The 17,181-nt window shown below is 39.4% G+C and overlaps 1 protein-coding gene across 4 annotated transcripts in view; it reads left to right on the plus strand.

Annotated features, from left to right (window-relative positions):
* IKZF2 (IKAROS family zinc finger 2) overlaps positions 1–16,800 on the plus strand; it is a 141,131-nt gene extending 124,331 nt beyond the window's left edge. For 2 of the 4 annotated variants that reach the window (XM_081143082.1, XM_081143083.1), the window contains exons 7-8: positions 2,520–2,663; positions 8,405–16,800. In XM_081143082.1, the coding sequence (XP_080999208.1) occupies positions 2,520–2,663; positions 8,405–9,129 (869 nt within the window). In that variant the 3' untranslated portion in view covers positions 9,130–16,800. The remainder of the gene's footprint in view (positions 1–2,519; positions 2,664–8,404) is intronic. The other 2 variants (XM_081143085.1, XM_081143084.1) reach the window with 1 other exon arrangement.
* Positions 16,801–17,181: the final 381 nt, after the last annotated feature.

Here is a 17,181-nt window from a genome sequence, read left to right on the forward strand (position 1 = left end):
GCTATATCCCCAATGGCAGACCATAAAAATATGTGAAACTTGTTTATATAAAGTCAAAATTCAAATTATGTCTACAAAGAATACTATAGTAGAGTGGCTAAGGAGCTAGATCACGTAGGTGCAGTTCATATATTCCTTACTAACAAGATGTAAACCTGAGGAAATAACATCTCTGGGTCTTTGTTTTCCTATCTGTAAAATGGAGACGGTAAATGTGCCTATCTCAGGGGGTTGTTGAAAGCATTAAGTGAATTATTAAATGCACATCCTTAAAACAGTACTTACACATGTCAGTTCTTGTTGTTGTTGTTGTTGTTTTTATTATTGTCAGTATGGTAGAAAGAAGATCAGTATTTGATATGCAAAGGACCTTTGCAAAGTAGAATTTAGACCAGAGCTCTGCCAAAGTCATTGTTTTCAGTTCACATGAGCTTCATTGAACTTGGGACAAATCATCTGACTTGAGGTGGATGTGGTGTGGAACTGTTCCCACACCCAGGTTTCGTTTTGAATGTTAAATGTGTGCAAATATGAAAATTCAAGGTAAGACTTAGAGAAAAACTGCTAAGTTTTAGAATAGTCATTTCAAAACTAATTAGTATATTCAATTTGGGGGCAAACCCTGTTAGCCAGTTTTGCTGTTTTTTAGCAAAATTTACAACAACAAACTTTTTTTTTTCTTTTCTTCTTTCATTTTGGGTCATGGTCTAAAAAACTATAAACCATTGTTGGTTTACAGTTATTTGGTCTATAGGTATTTTTTAAATAATGTAATAAGTGTTTGTGAACCCACCACCCAAAACAAAAGTCAAGATTTTGACAATAATCTGCACCCAATTACATGGTCCCCTGCCACCTCACCACTGCCATTCCATCCGCCTGTCCCCCCTTATTTGAATTCTATGGTCTTCCTTTCTTTGCTTTACTTTTATAAGTTTTTTTTTCTTTTTTACTTTTAGTTGTTTCTAAGATAGGGCATAATGTTTTGCGTAATGGAGGGGGGCACACTTTTTTCACTTGATAATATTATCAATAGGTCAGTATAGAAATGAGCTGTTTCCTTGTTTCCGAATCTCATTCTTGGAATTTATTCCCAAAATAATATCCAATAATTGCAGAATCCCTTGTCCTTCATAACCAGAGGACCTGTTATAAAACAGAGATTTAAGATTAAATTTTTCTGGCCCATCTACCAGACTACATTAGGTTAACCCCAAACTCAGATTGAATGTCGATCTCTTTAAACATGTCAATTTAGGAAAACAATTTTCCGATGCTTTTTTCCCCCCAAATCTGCAACCTGTATTGCTTATTAACTAGGTCACCTGAATTGTGCACTGGATTTTCGTAACTTTCATCTCTTCCTTCCTCACTTCATTTTAGCGTCCACCCTTATAAATGAGAATGCATTGTGTTTCCCCCAGTGGAACTATCCTTTGCAAATGCAAGGAGCAGAATAAACCATTTTACAGCACATGGGAACAAGTAAAGATATCCTAAGTATTAAACCCTTCAGTTTCCGAACAGCATTGGCACAGGTACAATTGGAGAAAGGAGCAATAATCAAGAAGCAATAAGTTATGGTCTTGCCTGCGAACACAGGTTTTAATCCATGGATCTGTCCGTCTCAGATGTTACTTAGTTAAACCTGCCCTTAGTTAAATGTTCTTTGACAGTATTTTTATTCAAAAACAACCTTGATGAGTTCTTTGCCTACCCTGTGTATGTCAGTATCTAACCTGTGAGCTAGTATATTAGCCCATGAGCAACTGGGATGAAGAGGGGGCAGCACTGGAACGTTTGTGTTGAACGAATTAGAGCAGTTTAGTGAGCAAATATGCCAGTTTGGAAATGGATTCTTTTATCCTGCTGAAGAGCTCTTTTTAAAATAAAGCACAACCCTGAAGCTGCTGCAGTTTACTCCCCATGTTCAGAATTGGATCTCCGTGAAGGCTGCTCTGTGCAGGTAGTCAGCTACTGCCATGGGGCGACCAGCTCACTGAGCGCATCAGATAGAAAATCTGTTACAAGAAAATACTTGGGAAAAAAAAAAGAAAATACTTGGGTGGAAAAAACAACTGGTTAAATATTGTGCCGTTATTCTGTGTGTCTGTTGAAGCTTTCCTCCAAAACTAGTTGACTTACTTAAATTGTTTTACAAAAACAAACTCCAGAAGCCTTGAGCATAGTGCAGTCTTAAAGTAGTATTGATTTTAATCAATGTTAAAAAACACTTGCAGAGGCATAAGATGAGAAACAAGATGAACATGTTTGCCACCAATAATAGTGGCAGCGGTTCACGCCATGGATCTGAGAGAGACTCAGATAAAAAGAAACCCTCTGTGTGAGGGAGTATAACTACTGGGGACTTGAACACTGGAGGTTATCTTTCTACTGGCTTTTACGCAAGCATACTGGCTTATGTTCGTATAACACATAATGAGAGGGCAAATTCAGCGTTGTATCTTTAAAGTGTTGAAGAAATTATCAGATTGCATTTTTTGTATGGTTTTATATAGTCCCTCCTATAGAAGACTGTAAGGAACAAGAGCCTATTATGGACAACAATATTTCTCTGGTGCCTTTTGAGAGACCTGCTGTCATAGAGAAGCTCACGGGGAATATGGGAAAACGTAAAAGCTCCACTCCCCAAAAGTTTGTGGGTAAGCATTACAAATGCTTTTGTTTCTTTAAAGAGGTGGTTTTAATGGGCAAAGACAAGTTCCCATGTATTAGAAATATATATGGTGTACTTCAGTTCATGAAATAAACATCAGTCTTTTTTTTGCATCATTCGTTTCTACTTTATGCCACTCCATGTGTAACACACACAGACATACACACACAGACATACACAGAGACATACACACACATACACACAAACATACACACACATACACACACACAAACGTACACACAGACGTGCACACAGACACATGCACACAGAGACATACACACACAAACCCACAGACATATACAAACACACATACACACACAGACATACACACACAAACACACACACAGACAATACACACACAGACATGCACACACACACTCACACTCAAGTATATGAGCTTAAGAAAGAGAAATAAAGGAAAGACCGATAGTACTAAGTTGCTGTCTCAAAAAGGAATGACATGTAAAATGAAATAGCATGTAAAAATAAAATGTTCCTTTATTTAAAGAATAACAACACTTAAGGGAAATAGTGAAGCCAGTTTTGGATTGTGTTTTAAAATTTGCTGTAGCACCAGGTTTTTAAACTGCTTTCTTTACATGGTGTTAATGTTTTTAGCAGTTGATCCAGGATAAAGAGAATTTTTTTTTTAATTCTGCATTAGAAAAATAATGCGGCAGCCTACGTTCAAGATGCTTCACATTTGGACTCCCATTTCCTATTTTGATCTTTGCTTTCATCCAGTCTGTGATCTTGAGCTGAAAAGATTAAATATGATGTAGTAGACTCCCCTTTTTCATTTCCAAGCCCTTAGCTGTTTCGATGCACTCCGAGTTGGCATCATTCTGCATACTGTACGTCATAAAGCATCTCTGAGGCTACAGAAAGCACCTAATTTTTAAAAAGACTGTGTGAATGATAGAGATTCAATATAAAGAATTGTCATTGATAGTATATGTAGTATCTATTTTTATAGACCTTATCTAGGATAGACATTGGAAGAAATAAAATATATTCAAATGGATTCTCACCTTCTATTGTAAAAGGCATTGTGGAGTATTTTATGGGAGTTGGATGGTGATTGGGAGAAAACATTTTCTTTGGTTATTTCAGGGAGGAAAGGGTAATAAAACTCTATGACGCCAATAAACACTAAGAGAAGGTTTTCTTTCACTCGAAAATTGAAGAACTAACAAATCACCAAAATATCACTTGAGGGAAGCTGGAGAGATTAATCGACAGAGCTGATTGCGAGGGCTGAGGGTAGCCCTCCAGACCCCAGCTGACAGCAAGTCAGTGTGAAGCCCCTGAGAGTGTATTCAAGGGCCTTGTGAGCCCTCAGTAACTTCTCCTTCTGTCTCTCTTTCTTTTTATAAGTAACTTTTTTTAAATGGCAGTTCATCTATTCTTAAAATTGATTCATTTGATGGATATCCATTAAATGCCGGTATCTCAACTAGACACCAGCGTAGTTGGGAGAATATGAAATTTATAACTATTTTTTCTGTCTTCTGAATTTATTTTGTTCTGCTTTTTGAAACATTTTCATGTTTTTTTATGACTTAGACATGCCAACTCTCAATTTGATTTTATTACATTCCTTAGAAAAGAGGGACAGATTTTTTTAATTTACATTTTGATTCTAAAGTAATGACATTAGATTTTTATTAGGGATTTGATGGGTTTTTTTCTTTATTTGGATTCCGCCCCAGTAGTAATATAGAACAATTGCATAGTAACTGTGAAGTGAAGATTTCATCATTCCCCACTCACTGTAAACCCCTTTTGACTGTGTCCCTTAGTTAAACACTGTTCTTTGACCTGCTCAAGGCCTCCTGGCCAGTGATCCCTGAGCGTTCTCTGTATGTCTGTCTCCTCTCTTACCCAGCTTCGATTCCATGGCTTATCACTTTTCCCACTCTCCTGCCAATATTCTTGACTGTCCTGGTTTGTTGTCCTTCTGTCTTCTCCTGGTGGAACCCCACTCTCTAGTGAAGCCATGTCCAGGTCCACGTAGCTGCTAGTGCTTTGGCGAAAATCTCACAGTCACCGCAAATAAATGAATAGCTGATCTCAAGGATCAGTTGTGCCCCCCATGCTCTGCAGCAGCCATCCTTTGACTTAGCCCAGAATAGTCTTCTCTCCTACTCACTGCTGCCACCATTTCAACCTTTCTCTACTCTGCAAAACATGGCATCTCACTCCTTGCTGAAACTATGTCTAGACTCACAGGGAATAAAATCAGTTGGAGTGATTTCAGTGTAGCGACCCTACTGTAAGATTCTGTGCATGCCCCTGAATGCTTCCTTCTTTCCTCTTTGTCTCAAAGAAAGAGTGCCCCTCTTTCTGATTAAGGTTAATTCCTCTACTTGTGCTCTGGAGTTCTCCTACCCCAGCCCCCCAAATACCTCACATTATTACTTTTCTTCTTCTCTCTTGGGCATTTTTATTTCAGTATTTAATATTATAAACTCTCATCATGAAAAACAGAATCTTCCCTCAGACCCAAGTCTCCTTCAGGTACTACCTGCAGTCTCCTTCTCTTCAAAGACGGAGTTCTTGAGAGTGTTCTCTGCGCTTGTTTTCTATGATTTCTTTCTTTCAACTCACACCCCAGTCTGTGCAGCCTGGCGTTCCTCCCTGTGCTCCACAGAAATTATTCTCATTAACATCACCCCTGGCTTCCATAGTGCCACAGCCAGTGGACCTCTTTTAGACGCTTATGCAACCCTAGAGAGCATTTGCCCCTGTTGATTAGTTCCTTTTAAATACTCTCTCTCCTTGGTTTCTGTGACACTGAGCTCTCGTGCATTTCTTCCAGCTTCTCTGGCTGCTCTCGTGCATTTCTTCCAGCTTCTCTGGCTGCTCCTTTCTGGATCAGCTATGCAAATGGGAGCAAAAGTACTAATGGAGGACTCCATGCATAGGCCTACATATTTTAATATAAATCAAGGTGAAAAACTGTTATGTTTCACAAGAAGGCCGAGTTCAAATAGGGAATTCTCAGATTCCTTGGAGTTCAACACCCAGACCTCAGCAGCAAGAGCGGAACCGCCCTGGCCTGGAGCCAGGCCCCTCTCTTAGACACATTCTTGGTTCTCCCCAGTTTCAAAAGGACCCTCATGCCCACGTGGGCAGACACCTCAGCCTGCACATCCCAGCTCTTGTCACACTGTACCCACACATTGTGCATGAAGAGTAGTGCGTTGGCCATTCCTCAAGCCTGAGTGTACATCCCAGCAGCACAGTCGGTGTTCTGGGGGATGGGCCCTGTGAAGAAGACTGTGAACCCTGCTTGCAAGTTCAGAGCCATAAGGGCAAGGAATTTTGGGGTGCAGAGTATGGTCTAGGGAGTAAGCTCCAGACAGGCACATTCCCTTGGCCCTGCACATTCCTCATTCCATGAGGAGCAAGGCCCAGGGCTGTCTAAATGTGGGGCTCAGTGCAGGAATCCCACTTGCCCCGGTCTGCGGGCGACATCAAAATCTTGGTGTTCTTTTGGGTTCTGTTGTTGAATTTCTCTTCTTCACTCTTTGCCTGTTCATGGGTGATGTCATGTATTCCAGTGGCTTTTGAAGTTACTTTCTATCAACTGATGGCTTTCATCTCTACATCTCAAGGCCAGATCTCTCTCTCCTGAGTTGGAGACTATACCTCAGTGCCTACTGGACATAACTATCAGCTCTTCTTTTCTATCTCATTGACATCCACTAAGTTTCCTAGGCGAGAAACCTGGGCTCCACGATTAACTTCATTTTTTCACTCTCTGTGTTGATAATCAGCAAGCCCTAGCAGCTGTATTTCCCAAGTTTCTCCCTAGTCCATCAAATTTTCTCCATTTCCGCTGCCACTATGCCAGTTCAGGCCACCACGGTCTCTAGCAACAACTTCCTAAACAACCCTCTAGTCAAGTCATTTACCTGCTTAATCTTTTCAGTGCTGTTGCTCTCAGGATCAAATTCAAATTCCTTCGCTGTTGAGTGAGCCCTAAATTACATGACACCATCCTTCTCACCCATTTTCACACCTGTTGCCTCTGAGCCGTACCACCTTCTGCCCCACCTCCACATTGCTTTACCGGGCTAATATCTGCCACCGTATTTGTATCTCAGGTGTCACTTCTTTCAAGAACTCGTCTTTGGCTCCCCTAGTATGAGATATGAATTCCTCTTAGTTGATCCCATAGCACATGCCACACTATTATAAAGGCTTCCTAAATTGCTGTTACCCCCCTCTAACCAGTAAACTCTTTGAGACTATAGATGAGGTTGGCGTAGCTTAACTTTTAAAGTTCTGACATTGGATACCACAAGATGATTTCTTTTTTTTTTCTTTTTTTCTTCCATTTTCATTACTCTGGTCATTACTCTGCTCTCCCTTTGGGGACCTTCCTTCAAACCTGAGATAATACCAGCTCCTTGAAAGTGCTTTTCCAGCCTGTGGTTCTGTGGACCAGCATTTCCTATCAACATTACAAGTTAGGTGTCCATCTGCAACAACACACTAAACGTTCATAATAAGTCCACAGGTATTTTCGAGAAGCATTACCCTGTGAAGATTTACCTATCAGAGTAACTAGGTAATTAGTAGGAGACCATATTTGTTTTAGTGGCAGAAGTTTAAAAAGATAAAATATTCTGTCCAGAGCTGGTAATATTTGAAGGAGAAAAATTAAAACTACTTCTTGTATTCTATGCACTAAACTCTTTAATCATTAACATTTAGACGTGGCAGAAGTTTAAAAAGATAAAATATTCTGTCCAGAGCTGGTAATATTTGAAGGAGAAAAATTAAAACTACTTCTTGTATTCTATGCACTAAACTCTTTAATCATTAACATTTAGACGTTATATTGAAGTAAAATGAAGTTAATTGACGTAAATATTAAAGGGAAAGGTACAAACATACTTCAATCAGGGAAAAGTATAGAAAACTGACAGTGTGTCACACCAGCACCATCTCATACGTGTCTGAATAAGAAAGGGGGAGGGGTGTAAACATGAATAATTATCCCTGTTGAGATGCAAAACAACAAAACATAATATTTTCCAAGTTTATAAATACTTTTGTTGGGAGTAACTCCTATTTTTAAATAGCCCCAAATTTCATTCCATTTACCAGCCAGTACAACTTTTAACAGTATTTTCATTGGGACTCTTTTGAACTCTCCAGAATGAAATATGTTAGCTCTGTAATTGTTTTTCAGTATAGCAGCTAAATCAACCAAATTCACCCCACACAAATGTGAGGGAACAGGTTTTATAACCAAAGATCGCTCTAGCTTTTAACAATCTTTGTGGCTTGGTCACCGATGTTCACAATATGCAGAAAACAAGCGTAGCCTGAGTTCTGTTCACCTGGTATTTTTTCTTTCTCCTGTAGTTGCTGAGCTCTAGACAAGTAGAAATTTTAATAGTGAATGAAAACAAGATAACACACTCAATTATACTTCTCAGGCTGGATGCATTTTCACGATGGCATTAGAAGAAGTACAAATGGCTTGTGAAATTTTTATTACTAGTCCCCTTTGCAGGGTTAGAGGGTCTGTGAGCCTCAGCAGAATTAAACAGCCTAAACACTTAAAGAGTAAAATATACCATGTTACAGAAAATGGATTTGATTCGTTAGCTTTGTACTTTTACGTTTTTAATCCAACCACTCATTTTGTTGTGTCTTTTTTTTTTTCTTTTCTTTCCTTTTTGCCTCCCTTCCCCTCTCTCTCTTCAGGGGAAAAGCTCATGCGATACAGCTACCCAGACATTCACTTTGACATGAACTTAACGTACGAGAAGGAGGCTGAGCTGATGCAGTCTCACATGATGGACCAAGCCATCAACAATGCAATCACCTACCTTGGAGCTGAGGCCCTTCACCCTCTCATGAAGCACCCGCCAAGCACAATCGCTGAGGTGGCCCCAGTGATAAGCTCAGCTTATTCTCAGGTCTATCATCCAAATAGGATAGAAAGACCCATTAGCAGGGAAACCTCCGATAGTCACGAGAACAACATGGATGGCCCCATCTCTCTCATCAGACCAAAGAGTCTACCCCAGGAAAGAGAGGCCTCTCCCAGCAATAGCTGCCTGGATTCCACTGACTCGGAAAGCAGCCACGATGACCACCAGTCCTACCAAGGAAACCCTGCCTTAAATCCCAAGAGGAAACAAAGCCCAGCCTACATGAAGGAGGAGGGCAAGGCTTTGGATGCCACCAAGGCCCCGAAGGGCTCCCTGAAGGACATCTACAAAGTCTTCAACGGAGAAGGAGAACAGATCAGGGCCTTTAGGTGTGAGCACTGCCGGGTCCTTTTCCTGGACCACGTCATGTACACCATCCACATGGGCTGCCACGGCTACCGGGACCCACTGGAATGCAACATCTGTGGCTACAGGAGCCAGGACCGTTACGAGTTTTCATCACACATTGTTCGAGGGGAGCACACATTCCACTAGGCCTTTCATTCCAAAGGGGACCCCTATGAAGTAACAAACTGCACATGAAGAAGTACTGCACTTACAATCCCACCTTCCCTAAGATGTTGACATACCTTTTTTTTTTTTTAAACATTACTGTCATTAATTCTTATTTTGTGGACGCAGTGTCTTTCTGCCTAATTGCAATTAGGAAGCAACAGAAGGGACAGGGACGGGGGAATCTTGTTTCTTGATTACTTGGCTTATTTTGTGGGAATTTTAAGAGCAGTTCATTTCTGCCACGCATAGATAGAAGGCATATCGTGCTTTGGAAAAAAATTGATTGATTCGCATAGATTCACCTAAGAGATTCTGATTTGCCACAGATGTTCAGGATTATGATCTAAAGCAGGAAAGTCCCCGTGTGGGACTTTCGCAGTTTAAAATGGTATAAGTAATTTAACGCTTCAAAGAAGAATTTCTTTCAAAATGTAAACTGTTTTGTTTTTCCTCTAGAGATCATGGAACAGAAACACATTGTTACTTTCAGTGATAGCTCCTTGGAAGGGTTGTTGTCATGGGTTCTATGTTTACTTCCCCTATGGAATTTATAACACAGTATGTTATACACTGTACCATATAGCAAACCTTTTAAACTACAGGTAGTTAGGGCACCTCCAATACATCCGAGGTCCTGGGATCTTATTTTTCTAAACTTAAGCACTGTTTTTCCATAGTTTTGATGACTGGCATTTTATAGACACCCTGGCAGCCTTACTTTTAACACCTTTAATGAATAGTATTTTTTATCTAGTTTTTGGAATAACATATGGTCTAAGAGTGGCTAAGAGGCAGTCAGTAGTTTCCAGAAGGGACCTCTACTTTTCATAAATTTGTTTGGGAAGTTTTTTCTTTTAACGTTGAAATGTGATGGCCGCGTAGTATACGTATTTGTTTCTCAAAGTATGCTTACGATTGTCACTTTATCAGCATTTAATCAGTGTTAACCAGTCAGCAGAAAAATATAATTAGGCTAACAGTAGGGGGAAAAAAACACTCAGAAATCCCTTTTCTGGTATATTCCTCTTTTCACTTGTGTTTTTCAAGCTGTGACCACCCAGTGTTCTGTCCATAGTCCTTTCATCTTTTACTCTTCCAGTGGAAGGTCTCACGTCCCATGCTACAGGCTGTTTCTTTCAAACTCTCCTGGGAGCGATTGCTAATTTGGCCTGAATGTGCAACTTGAACCCCGTAAGGCTATGGAACTAGGGCTATCTATTCTAGTATTTCTTCAATAATAACATCTACCACTTTGGGTGTGAGGAAAGGGGACTTGTTACCTATACATTGGACTATAGCTATAAAACAAACAACAACAAAAACAACAAAGCTTATTTTTACCCTTCTTGGAGTGTAGGATGCGACCTAACCTCCAAGTGACAGCGACTGTATCCTGCACACTTCCAGTCTCAGAAACATTCAGCTATTGATAAGTCCTTGTCAGAAATGGATCTCAGCTCCTCAGTGCAGAATTTCTCTTCTCGTAATCAGTACACGTTACCACAGCTCACGTGCAGGCTGTAAGTTCGCGTATACAGGTGCTCTGTGCTTCGCAGTCCTGCAGCTTTAGAGGGAAGCCACCCAGTGAGAGTGATTCAAGGCATTTGGGGGGCGGGGGGCGGGGGGTACTTGGAGGCAGAACTCGCTGCCCGCGTTGGGAGAGGGCAAGCCTAACCGTGCCTGGAGGATCTGATAACCATTTGTGAAATCTGTTAGCAGTAACTGATAGCTGCTCTAAAAAAGTATCATTAAGTTGGGTGCAGAAATTATGTTTCTTAATACAGAATGTGTGAGAATTAGCAAGACTAGGGGACTACGGACAGATAAGCCACTCTGGCCTCAACGCTGCTCTCTGCTCGTTTTCTAGCAACTTCCAGGCCCCAGCAAGCCGGAGCTCAGCAGCTAAGCAGAAATGGTTGCAACGCAGCTCCTTCTACTAGCCCCTGTTGTAATTGTATTTGGAGAAATGTCCAAACTGTTTCTTTAAATCTAAGAGAAGCACCAAAGCAGAGCTGTGAAATGTTTTAAATAGAGTGCCCACTGTCTTTTTTTTCTCTCGCATGCTTTGGTACCTCGGTACAGTATCAACGTACAATTTATTCGAAGGTAAAGCGTGTCTTTGAGACTCCCTCATGCCTCCCACCCTAACCACACATAAGTAATTGATTTTGTTTTTCCTTTTGGTGGTAGGAAAATCATTTAAATCAGTGATTTTGTGTTTAACTGCAATTTAAAGAAACAGTTGGATGGCATTCAGTATGTTTATAACTTTGGCTCTGTGTGAACTGCTGGTGTCTTCTATAAATTTTCTTCCTGCTTTTGGTTGTTTTTTTTTTTTTAATGTGAACAATTATGTACCTGCCCTGAGATAACACTGAATTCAGGTGGATCTAAAGAGTTGTGTAGTATACCCCAAGAAGACAGGGCTCCTGCACCCTCCTTTTCTGGTTTCATCTTTTTAGGAATCCGTTTTATTGAAGGGACTTAGAAGTCATGAGAGCGCATTTGCTACAAGCGTATGCTTGTGCTTTCTTAGCCTCGTGACATGAGGCACAGAGAGAGGTAAAGATGGCTCAGGGTGTGACCGGGACAAATGAGGACAAGGCCCATTCAGGTGTGCAGGCTAGGAAGAACTCCTGTGGACACCGTGCTTTCCGGGACACCTGGGTGCTGTATCTGCAGATTCCTCCTCACAAAGGAGGTAAGCAAGGAGGTAGCACCTCAAAATCAGTGTGAGGGTCAGACACCAGATAAATCAAGTTTTATATGACAGGTGTATGCCAGTTAATTCAGGTGAGAGTTTACAATAGAGTAGTTGAGGGGCATGAAAATGGGTGAGTCTCTGTGTTTTCTGTTTTAGCAAAAATTCAGAAACTCATCACATTGCTTTGCCCTAATTTTGCCCAGAGTGTTCTCCCCAGCCCTTGGCGAAGCCTGCGACCTCTCTCTAACAGCCCTCAGCCGCTGATCGGGCCCTTTTCCAGCAGAGAGAGTGAGCGGGAAGCGGACGGCAGGCGAGCCCGAGGTGACGCATTCCTTTGAGAATTTTCTGGAGGGACAAAGTGGGAGAATGGGAGACCAGGATTTAGATTTGGCTGCAAAGTAGGGAATATCTCTTCTGCACACGTACAAGCGTGTGTCCACACACGTCCTTTTAAAGAAAAATCATGAAAAGAAGCCATTGGAGTGGTGAGGTGTGTTGCAAGAACATAGGGAGGGTTGACTGCTCTTGGTACCTGAGCGCTCAGCACCTTCCTCCCTGCCCGACGGTGCTGAGAAAGAGCAGAGGTTGCTCCTGTGTCCTTGGGACTCCTTGGAGCTATTGAAAGCCGGGTCTTTACTATCTACTTCAGAAACCATCAAAGTAATCAGTCAAAAAAGTAGATTTTAAGCTGATCTGAGACAGCCTCCCAAGTGAAAGAAACGGGTTACTTTTGGACAGGAAGATGCAGAAAAGAAATGTGGGACTGTTACCCGTTGGCAAGTGGAGAAAGACAAGAATATTTTGGTGAACTTGATACTGTCCTGTGTCTCAGTCGCACACCTCACAGAGCCACCGGGAAGTCATTATGATAGTTTATGTACACGTCTGACAAAAGTTACATCAGCGAAGGGATTTTGGTGAAAATTGGTCTGTTTACTTTCCCATGTTAATTCATTTTATCTCCAAAATGATTCCTTAAGGTAGAAAAAGAAAAGTCTGCAAAAATACAAACAAAAAACTGTCTGCCCCGTAGCTTCAAGACAGAACCTAGATTATGAGGTACTGGCCGTGTTATTTTTAAACTTTAAATTGTTCATTTTACAAAAAAGGATGTTACATCTCTGATCATCTTTAGTTGTAGTTTATGTATTATTTTAGTAAGTACTATTTCATGACTCCTGTTCTGAAACAGAAATTCCACAAATGCACAGGAAAAAAAAGAGTGGCAGCGAAATTGTAGTTTGTATATATGAAAGTTATCTTAGAAATGTTTTTAAACCTCCAGTTTCTGCAAAATAATTAAAATATACAGTAACTGGTCTCTTTAAGATCCTGAATCTAATGTATTAAATACTTAGGAAATGTTTTTATATTGGTGCCTTTTAAAAACGCATTGAGAGTGTTGATTAGCTGTTGTACCTCTGCAACACTTTTATTATGTATTTTTAAAAATCACTTAAAATTGAGCACTATATAATTTATCCTCGTGTTTTTAGGGCAACGCTGTTCGAAGAATTTCCAATACAAAGCCGTTTCAGCCCATCTGTGCAAAGTCAAAGGAAATTTTGAAACCAGACTTTAATATCTTTTTAGTTAGATAGTATTTCTGAATCCCGTTATAAGATTATGCAGGTGACACAGGAGGTAGATGGAAAGTTCAGCTGTGAATTGCATTATGGTATGTGTTTTGTTTTGTGTTTAAGGAAAAATAAGTTCTGATATCATGCAAGACTTTGTTAGTGGAATTTTTGCTCAATAAAACAAAGCATTGTTTTGGAATTTCATCTAATGACTAGCATTGCACTAGTCTTAGAAACTCTGTCTTCTAATCTGTTAATGTTTAATGGAATAATGTAACGAAGCAGGTAACTCATTCTCCTTGAACAAAACAAAACTGAGCAGTCGTATCACACTGCTGTTCTCCACAGCACAATCTCAGATGGTTCCCCACCATGGCTGCGTATTACTTGCAAGGAATGTGTTAGGATATGACAGCTTTTTAAAACTAATAATAATAATAATAATAAGCTGCTTGTTATACAAAGCAAATGTCATGTGACCAAGAAGCTGTGATATGCTCGTGTTTCCTTTTTCATAGTGGATTGCTAGGCCAAATAATGACACCTTAAATATTTTTACATTTTTTGCAGAAACCTAAAATTTTGAGATTTCCCTGCGGTTTTTATGTAACATTCTGGTTCTGGCTTTTTAGTTTTCTCTTGCTGTACTGTAAGTTTGTGGGTACTTTTCACATGCACTCTTAAGAGTAAGATCTTAATTCTGTTGATGAGGCTTTTTCCCCCCATGACATTGCATTTGTATATTTTCTGTATAAATTTGTTGTGAATTAACCTTTATCCCATACAGAGAAGGGTATGTGAATGACTCGTTTTCTGCGATGTCCTTTTTATTGTGAATACAACATAAAATTTAGAGGCCCTCTGCTAAACCACATTAAGTATAGCATAGAGCTTCATGCAGGCACAGGTCAGCCAGTTTGCATTGATTGGGCCTCCCGATTACCTCAAGTGACACACAGTAAGAAGAGCCTCTCCGATGGGTGGAGGTCCCTGAATCCCCTGCTATGCACTTATCAGGATTCTACTTAATTTAATTTACTGGAGATGAATTTTAGAAATTGAATATACACTGTAATAAGGGAAGGACCCTGGGTTTTGTTTTTGTTGTTGTTGTAAGTCTTTTGTTTATTTTTTTTAAGTAGTTCAGTTTCTGAAACTGTGATTTTTAAAAAATTGACTGTCAAGCACTCTCAGATGTTGAACATAAATCATTTCCCCTTCTGCGTAACAAAATCCTCCGCGTTGTCTCTTCTTAAATGTTGTCTCCCCTCCTCCACCCCTCTCCTCCCTCTGTCCCTGTCTCTTCCATCGTTGACTTTGGACTTCCCCACCTGTCTTTTCCCCCTGCTAGTTTGAAGATTAGGTCAATTCTTACTTCAGAGTCATGGGTCTCTTAAGTCTTAATTTTTTGTGTGTGATTTTTTTTGTTGGCTGTATAATCTGCTGACATATTTTTATACTCAAGTGTAGTTTTATATTAAAAAGAAAAGTAGTTGGATTAAAAATGGTAAGGTATATAACCTCGGTGTTACTTTCACTTTCAAATATTGGGTCCCTAAAATAGGACTTCAGAGATTATGTAATCATCATATGGTATGTTTGCCTTCCTTTTTTGTTGAATTTTGTGTTCTGATTTGGTTTTCCTCCTAAAGTGTATATTATGAGAGATTAAACAATTTTTGCAAGTATTTAGGAAGATGTTAAAGTTTTAAAGTCTTAACTCTTTCCCAGTTGGGAAAAAATGCTTTAACATTACTATTATATTATTCCAGGTTTAGAGGGGGCTCTCCAGGCTCCATATTTGCCCTTAATAGTTGGACCTTTTAGACCATGTGTTATTTGCAATTCTAGGATGATTGCTTCTGCTACTTAGTTTAAAAGATATTTTTCTTTTCTTTCTGTACAAGTGCAATACTTTCCTTGAAGTCTTAAAAACTATGGTTATTTTGTTTGTTTGTTTGCTTTCTGACCTATTCTTTTGTTAGTTAATGAAAAAAGAAACCCTTGAAAATCATGGTGTGTTAGTTAAAGGACACAAAAAGCAAAGAGAAAAACACTTCACAGTCAAAAAAAATCAGAGAATATGTAAACCATTGATCTTATCTCACGGCACCTTGATTTAGGCTAAATTCCCATTGCAAGCAGTAATCTTTTGCCTGAGAAGTGTGTCCTAAAGCTGAAAGAGACTGAATTTTCTTCTTAGACCCTTGCTCAGTGTTTTAAATTAAGAACCTAATATTTTTTATTTCAATTTTCTCCTTTTGACAATGAACTTTAAAATGAAAACAAAGCACTTAGCTCAATTTTAAACACTTGCCTATCACTTATTGGAGAAAATTTTTAAGAAATATTTGGAGCACTCCTGTTTTCATACAAATTTAAGTAAGAAGTATTTTTCGTATCATACATATTTATATGCCGTTTGTTGGTTTTCTTTTTTTATACCTGTGTCCCTGTAGTAAAACTGCTGTAATGTAAATACATATTTTGTTAAAAGATGACATTTCTTTGGCATTTCTCTTAAAGGCAGTTACTGCATTTGTACAGTATGTGTCTTGGCCATTTTAGATTTTTTTTCTTTAACAATACCAAAGGTAATTAGACTACTTTAAAAACTAATTGCTTGACAGTTTTTAGGATATTCTGAGTTGTAGAAGCAAAAAATAAAAATAGGTCAAACCAGTAAACCTCATTTTTTTTCAAACTAATAATTTGGGAAAATAAAGCTATTGTTTAAAAAAGAAATATATATAAATATATATGTAAAATTGAAATTCCAGACCTTGTATGTCAGGTTTGCTCAGTGTAATGTAGTTTTTTTAAGGCTCAATTACCATACCTCAGAAAATGAGGTTTACTATGGAAATACTGAAAGTCTTTGCAGCTGTGTGACAAGTCACTCTGCTATACACCAGTTTGGAGACCTCCGACATCACTGCAGACTAAACGATGGGACTTGTATTTTCTTTGTTTTTAATGCACACACATACATGTTCGGTGCATGTGTGTGGGTACTGTGTATACGTGTATGAGTGTTGTATATGCATGTGTGAGTGTGTGTCTGTATGTGTGTACCACTAAAAAGCTGCAGAAACTTTGTAATACTTTGTGAAAAGGATTATATTATAAAGGTTTGTACTGTCTGAGTGCACAGCTACTGGAATAAATTTAGGGAATCTCAGGAACAAGCATATAATTTGTCCAAGATTTATTTCTTCTCAGAAGTGTAAGTGCAGTTTTTAATTCTGTATATTATTTAATATTTTACCAATAAAATAAACTTCTGACATAAAAGTTTGCTATAAAAACTTTCTGGTGAAAATTCTGTACACAAACATCTTGCAAATGCAGAAGATTAAACTGTTGACTAGCATCTGGCTTGTGGAAGTCGTTGTCATGGCCACTGTGTGTGTGCGTTACACTGCCCGACCAGAGGTTGGGATGCGTGTGGTGTCCGTAATCCCCTCCATTGCCCTGTAGCCCACCAGGCAGAGCACCAGGTGTCCCACGATCTGTTAAGGATGACATCTCTTGTCTCTCCAGAAAGTTTATATTATTTTGCCCTTGAAACAAATCTAAGAGGTCTACATTTCAGAGCCTGTTCCCCTATTTATAGAAGGAAAAAAGTGAGACCTGAGGGAAAATAGTTGTGACTTGCTCCAAAGTACACAGCAAATTACACAAACAGTCCAAGTAATGTCCACCATCTGTTTAGGAACCAGCATTTCGTAGGAGTCAAACCAAGAT

Source organism: Miniopterus schreibersii, assembly GCF_964146895.1.
Source record: "Miniopterus schreibersii genome assembly, chromosome: 7".
Taxonomy (NCBI): Eukaryota; Metazoa; Chordata; class Mammalia; order Chiroptera; family Miniopteridae; genus Miniopterus; species Miniopterus schreibersii.